Raw genomic sequence first — 7,167 nt, 5'->3', positions numbered from 1 at the left:
CAGCGTTAGGCTGGTTTGAGACCCACAGCGGGAGCCGGCACGGGAGGCGCCGAAGGCCTCTTGGCCTTGTTGATTGATTGGCCGCAGCTACAGAGCTGTCTCTTCTGGATTGGCCCTTTTTCCTGGGGGAGGCGGGGCCTCAAGATCATTTCTCCAATAAGGTGCAGAGAATCCGCTTCCGCCGGGGCACTTCCGGCGGTGTTCCCTATTTCTCAGTCCGTCCCCGCCGCGGCATGGGCCGCGGGGGCCACAAAGTACTCGGACCACTTCCGGGTGGTACTACACGGCCTCGAGCGGCCATTGGGCGGCCTCGAGGGGTACTTCCGGTGTCCAGGTGCGGGGCTCTCCGTCAGGAAGATGAAGATGGGTCTCCGCCTCGCCTCCCGTGCCTGGACCCTCTGTGGACTGCTGCTGACTGCGCTCGGCTGCGTCTGCGCCAGCGGCCCCCGCACCCTCGTGCTGCTGGACAACCTCAACGTGCGGGACACGCACTCGATGTTCTTCCGCAGCCTGAAGGGTGAGCGCCGCGGCGAGGGCATGGCCGGGGTTGGGGAGCCCCGGGGTGGCGGCACCCTCCAACGGCGGCAGCGAGGGTTCCTCTGCTGAACATCTGCTCCGTCTCCCTCTTCTCCAGACCGGGCCTTTGAGCTCACCTTCAAGACCGCAGATGACCCCAGCTTGTCCCTCATTAAGTACGGGGAATTCCTCTATGACAACCTCATCATCTTCTCCCCCTCCGTGGAAGGTAAGGGCGGTGCGTCGTCCCCAGAACTGGCTAGGATTCGAGGTGCAGGACCCCGTTGTCTTCTTGTGGTTCCCAGGCATGCTCTGGGTCTCGGGAAGAGTTTCGAAGAACAGTAGAGGAAAATGTTAATTCCAGCCTGGGCCTGGAATAATAATAGACGCTTTGCTTATGGAGCAGGGGTTTTTCTCTAACAAAGGTCCTGATAAAGAAAGCCCTGATTTGACTTGCTTGTGTACAAGGCATTGTCCGGTTACTAACATGGATTGCTGTAAAAAGCTATTCTGCAGGTGGTAGTTCATAAGACTGCAACACCCCCAGCCCCGGGCCTGAGAGTCTGGTGTTCCCATACCAAGAACAGATAATTGGGGGATCTCGTTTTTATCTTGCTGAGCTGCGTGGCTTTCACATAGCTGTAGCCTCCTCGTATGTGTCTTCAACTGGCTAGGCGTCTTCCGGTCCTTTGGATATTTCTTGTTTGTTTGCTTGGGAGTTTGGTCAGCATGTACATCTCACCATGTGTATGCCTGATACCTTCAGAGGTAAATCCCTTGGGACTGGAATTGTAGACAGTTGTGAGCAGCTGTGTGGGTGCTGAGAATTTAACCCAGCCCGCTAAGATTAGCAGCCAGTGCTCTAACCACTGAGCAATCTCTGCAGCCCTGGCTGTTTCTCTTTTGCCTTGCTGTTTGGGTGAGCATGGTGGATAGTCTTTCCATTTTATCCTTGTGTCAGAAGACTCTAGCTGTCCCTGTCCAGGGTAAGATGTTCCTGCCATTCCTCTTTCATAGATGGCCTTTATTTCTCTGGCAACTACTGTGTATTCTGCAGTTTGCACAAGACTGGGCTCTGCCAGCTGTCCAAAGTGTTTTCCCCCGGCTCCTGCTAATCCCTTGAGGCCCCATGGGAAGCTCCCCCACATCACCCCTTCCTGGTCTTGGGATGCCCTCACAGCCTGACCTCACTGTGTCTTCTGACCTACATGCCACCTGTACCCAGCTCCACCTTGAAACCAAAGAAATCACATTATTCTTCTGCTCAGAATCCTCCAGTGGCTCCCACCAGCCCCGGCCCTCAATAATTGGCCACCTCACCTCACTCCTGGTCTCTGGTCCAGCCCTGTAGCTCACCCTATCTGGCAGACTTCACACCTGATGTTTATTTTGCCCGTGTGCTCTTTGTGCATGCTGTTGCTGTCCGGCTCACCCTTCTGTCTTCTCATGTATCACTGGGTGAAGGCTCTCCTCACTAACCTTGGCACAATGGCTCCCTTCCCTCATTGTCCTATTCATCCTTCCCGGTCCATAAGAAACACTTAGCACGTAAGCAGATTATCTTACACTGGACAGCAGATTCACTCTGGAGATATCTCTAGAGTTCATCAACCCTCAGCCCATGCTAGTTTGGAGGTTTATGGCAGCAGAGGTTAATTACTAAGTGAATGACCGGCACAGGGTAGGCTCGCATCCTCCAGATGCTGGGAACCAACAAACCCTTTGGGCGATGTGGAAAGCACTGCGTGGTTCTGCTGAGGGTAAGGAAGGTGTTAGTGTTAGGTCAGTGAGCCTTACAGTCAAGTGACAGTGTCATCTGTGGATTCTGCAGTGCCTTCCAAACAGCTTAGATGGCGTGACATTGTTAGATTACTGTAAGGTGACCAGTGCCAGCGATGGCAAAGGCTGGGTGTCAAGGCATCTGGGCATCTGAACAGCATCGCTCTGTGAAATGTGGGTGGAAAGTGCAGCATTTCTCAGTGAATTGATGTGGCTTGGGGTGTGTGCTCTCACCGAATTGTGACGAGGACATGTTTGGTGAGTGCACCTGAATGACTAAGGCCTTGCTCTGGGCTTCCCTTTGAGGACATAGGTTTGTGGCCTGTGACAGATGTGGTGAGTTTACTTTCCCTCTCAAGTTTGGGCCCATGGGGACCTACTCAGATCAACTGTGGCTGCTCTGGAGGGTCTGCTATCTCCATCCAGCTGCCAGGGAGTGGGGACAGGACTGTCTGGTCACTGTGTCTGGGGCCCTTTTTCAGATTTTGGAGGCAACATCAACGTGGAAACCATCAGTGCCTTCATTGACGGTGGTGGCAGTGTTTTGGTAGCTGCCAGTTCCGACATTGGTAAGTCTGCCCTAGGAAGTTCCAGGGCTTTCCAACAGTTCTCCACAGAGCTCAGAGAGCTTTATATGCAGGAGCTGCCAACATGGCATTGGCTAGGAGAGCTCAGGGACAGGGAGACAGTGAGGGAGCTGCAGGGCTTATTGGACCCTGGGTCCCTCCTGTACTGTCCTGTGACGAGAGACGGTGAGGATGGTCGCCTCCGTTGTTTGCCTTGTTGTGTTCTGTTGGGTGACTGCTCTGATGGGAGCAAGGAAGTCAGGGCAGGCAGTGGGTGGGTTTTGTTCCAGATTCTGGTTTTGAAAGTTTTACAGCAGCAGGGAGAGAGTTACATCCTCAGCTCATGTGTTGGTCCCTCAGTTTCAATAGCGAACAGCCCAGGGCCTGTTTTTCAGCAGTGATAACCTTTCAGCCACGTTCCTCTCTGTGGGTCTTTTGGTGGGGTGATGACAAGGACTGGTAAGCTTAGTTAGGCCTTCAGGCTTGTGAAAGCCAGCATTGGCTGTGGCTTTGCTAAGTTTGTTAAGGGGGGGTCTGTGCAGAACCAAGTTGTTGCACGTTTGTGCAGGCAGAAGGCTATTTAGGTTCATTCATCATCTTCTCAGCCCTGGAGGTGATGCTCCTGCCTGAAGAAGGTGCTGGGCACTGTGGCTAACCAGTAGAGGGTGAGCTATGAAGAAGCAATGACCTACACTGTCAGGCCTGCCGATCAGAGCTCAGCCAGGCAATCTCTTGGATCTGTGCAGGTGATCCTCTTCGGGAGCTGGGCAGTGAGTGTGGGATTGAATTTGATGAAGAGAAAACAGCTGTCATTGACCATCACAATTACGATGTCTCAGACCTTGGCCAGGTAATCAGGCTAGTCCCTTCAGCTGTCGGAACACACAGCAAAGCTCAGGTGGAAGTCAGAAAGGGCTCCCTGGCCCTGAGACCCTCTTGACCCCGTTTCCCTGTCCCTTGCAGCATACGCTCATCGTGGCTGATACTGAGAACCTGCTGAAGGCCCCAACCATCGTTGGGAAGTCATCTCTGAACCCCATTCTCTTCCGGGGAGTTGGGTGAGTGAGCGGGGACACCAGGGGGACCTGGAGGATCAGGGTTCGCTTTCTCTTTGTGGGCATCAAGCCGAATTTGTTTTGTTTTTCGAGACAGGGTTTCTCTATGTAGCCCTGTCTATCCTGGAACCCACTCTGTAGACCAGGCTGGCCTTGAACTCAGATCCACCTGCCTCTGCCTCCCAAGTGTTGATGTTAAAGGCGTGTGCCACCACCACTCAACCACATTTAGGGTTGAAAATGTTTGTTCCCCTAGGTAGTAGCAGTGAGTTTTAGAGGAACCCTAAGTGCTTGGCTATTGAGAAGGCAGATGTGGGGCATGCCTTACTGAGGAGGCAGAAGCAGGAGGATTGGGGCTCCAGGCCAGCCTGGCTAGTGAGACCCAATCGAATGAATGAATGAATGAACAAACGAACGAATGAACGAATGAACAAATGAGAAAGAGCTGACCTCTCTCTCTGGGAAGAAATGGGAGAGCTTTTCCCTGGAGGAGATGGCGTAGGACCCCTTGTCCTGCAGCTGCTTCCTGCTCAGTGCCAGGCTTCTCTTTCCTTTCCCTTGCAGAATGGTGGCTGACCCTGACAATCCCTTGGTTTTGGACATCCTCACGGGCTCTTCAACCTCCTACTCCTTCTTCCCAGATAAGCCCATCACCCAGGTGAGAGCCTCTGCAGCCTCCAGCTCCTGGGCCCAGTGGCAGCACTTTTTAATTTGAAAGCCAGAGCAAAGCAGGAGAGGTGGGCTTTGTTGAGACCGATGAAGAGGTGATGGAATTGGAGACTACGTCATCCCTAAGATGGGTGGGGGACATAGCCATGTAGGCATCCAGCCTGTTGTCCCCTTGCTGCGGTGGCTTTGCTGGTACTTTGGTGATGTCCAGGTGACCACCCTTTCTGTTGCCAGTACCCCCACGCAGTGGGAAAGAACACTCTCCTGATCGCGGGGCTCCAGGCCAGGAACAATGCCCGGGTCATCTTCAGTGGCTCCTTGGATTTCTTCAGCGATGCCTTCTTCAACTCAGCAGTGCAGAAGGCCACACCTGGTGCCCAGAGGTAATGCCAGAGCTTGGAACACGAGGTCTGTGTGCAGACGGGGGAGAGCCTTCTGAAGCATGTGTTTTCAGGGCATCACATTACCCAGACTTTGTCACAGTACTGCTGGCGCCCCATGCTCACCAGGGTGGTGGTGGCTTTGTGGAGCTCTCTCCCCTCCCCTCTCAGATCATGTGGCTGCCGGAGCACTTACCTGACGGGCGTAGGCCAGGTTCAGTCTCCACCACCAAAATGGACTGGGATTGATTGATTGTGCAGATGGTCCCGAGCAACACCACCTGCAGCCTTCACTGTTCAGTGTTTCCCTTTACCCATGGGCCAGTAACTGTATGCAGCCTCCCATCAGAACCTCACTTAGAGTGCACTGGCCTGATATACAGGAGGGGTCTCCATCAAGAGCCCAGCAGGAAGTGGGTTGCAGCCCCAGTCTCTGCTTTCTCTCCTCTAGGTATTCTCAAACAGGCAACTATGAGCTAGCTGTGGCCCTCTCCCGCTGGGTGTTCAAGGAAGAGGGTGTCCTCCGAGTGGGTCCTGTGTCCCATCATCGGGTGGGCGAGACGGCCCCACCCAATGCCTACACTGTCACTGATCTAGTGGTAAGACCTCCTGGGATGGGCAGGTCCTAAGGTTTTGACCAGGGCGGAATCAGTTAGCTCAGGGGTATCCAGGATGAAAATGTACTTCTCTGTCCCTAAGAGAGTCAGCAGAGATGCCACTGGCCACCAATGGTAACTGAAGCTCCTGTGGCGGAGATGTAGTAGAGTTCAGACCTACAGAAAAGTGACATAGCGGGTGGAACTTTGGGTTGGACTTTGTGGGTCACTTGTCAATGCCTAGACGTTTGTCAGTCCCTGCACATGCAGGATGGAGGAGACTCTGCTAAGGGTCTCAAGCCCAGGGAAGGCAGGGGTGCTCTGTGACTGCAGGCATCAGGGGCTTCCATGGGCTGCAGGACTGAGTCCTGCCGTGTCTGTGGGGTGGGAACTGAGGGCAGTTGTGCCTGTGGGTGTAGTCCACCTCCAGCTGCTGGCACGCCCCGCTGACCCAGCCCCTCATCTCAGGAGTACAGCATCGTGATTGAGCAACTCTCCAATGGCAAGTGGGTCCCCTTTGATGGTGACGACATTCAGCTGGAGTTTGTGCGCATTGACCCCTTTGTGAGGACCTTCCTGAAGAGGAAAGGTAAGTGTGACACTTGCCAGAGAAAGCCACACAGAGCAGCCACCTGCTGCCTCAGGCACTCGTCCCCTGGGAAACCTCCTGGTCTGAGTGCTGCTGCTGCCTCCCTAGGTGGGAAGTACAGTGTCCAGTTCAAGCTGCCCGATGTGTATGGTGTGTTCCAGTTTAAAGTGGATTACAACCGGCTAGGCTACACACACCTGTACTCCTCCACCCAGGTAAGCAAGGGGCAGTCCGTTTCTGGCCGCAGGTGTCCTTCTTAGGCCTCCCAGCCACCAGGGCCTGCTCCCTCTGTCCTGTTGCAGGTGTCAGTGAGGCCACTCCAGCACACACAGTATGAGCGCTTCATCCCCTCGGCTTATCCCTACTACGCCAGTGCCTTCTCCATGATGGCCGGACTCTTCATCTTCAGCATCGTCTTCTTGCATATGAAGGAGAAGGAGAAGTCTGACTGAGCCCGAGCCTGGGACTCCTCCATACAGCAGGGAGATGGCGAGAGGATTTCACTGGAACTGAGGGGTTGGGTTTTTGTTGTTTTTTTATAAAGGCCATGGGAAAATGGCACAGCCTTACCTCAGTGAGTGACGACTATGGGGTGGGGGTAGGGAATAGTCTTTTTTTTTCTGTAAGTTTTCCCACTTTGAATCACACTGTGGCATTTTTCATATGTGCAGCCACCCCCATTTCTAAAATAAAGAGAACCACTGCCCTCCCCCCATCACCTGGCCCCTCACGCTTCATGATGGCAGGGCTGCTGTCTAGCGATTACATGCCAGAGACTGGGTGTCTTTTAACTCTTCACAGAGGGAAGGTGGGAGTCACAAAGTGGAAACTAGAATTTCAGTGCTGGACTAAGAGTTGCTGGTGAAAGGACTGTGGAGGAACTGGAAAGATGACTTGGTGGTTAAGAGCACTGGTTGCTCTTGCAGAAGACCCAGGTTCAATTCCCAGCACCTGCATGGCAACTCACAGCCATCTGTAACTCCAGTCCTAGGAGATCTGGTGCCCTCTTCTGACCTC

At 53.9% G+C, this 7,167-nt stretch overlaps 1 protein-coding gene across 1 annotated transcript; it reads left to right on the top strand.

Annotated features, from left to right (window-relative positions):
* Positions 1 to 290: 290 nt before the first annotated feature.
* On the top strand, positions 291 to 6,865 carry Ddost (dolichyl-diphosphooligosaccharide--protein glycosyltransferase non-catalytic subunit). The gene is made up of 11 exons (XM_005081035.4): positions 291 to 517; positions 635 to 745; positions 2,778 to 2,864; positions 3,608 to 3,711; positions 3,825 to 3,919; positions 4,481 to 4,574; positions 4,820 to 4,968; positions 5,417 to 5,564; positions 6,030 to 6,150; positions 6,259 to 6,365; positions 6,453 to 6,865. The coding sequence occupies exons 1-11, from the start codon at positions 358 to 360 to the stop codon at positions 6,600 to 6,602; spliced, it is 1,326 nt and encodes a 441-aa protein (XP_005081092.1). The 5' UTR covers positions 291 to 357; the 3' UTR covers positions 6,603 to 6,865.
* The last annotated feature ends 302 nt before the right edge of the window (positions 6,866 to 7,167 follow it).

This window comes from Mesocricetus auratus, unplaced genomic scaffold (genome assembly GCF_017639785.1).
Source record: "Mesocricetus auratus isolate SY011 unplaced genomic scaffold, BCM_Maur_2.0 Super-Scaffold_100014, whole genome shotgun sequence".
In the NCBI taxonomy this organism is placed as follows: Eukaryota; Metazoa; Chordata; class Mammalia; order Rodentia; family Cricetidae; genus Mesocricetus; species Mesocricetus auratus.
This window is presented reverse-complemented; position numbering and strand designations above follow the sequence as displayed.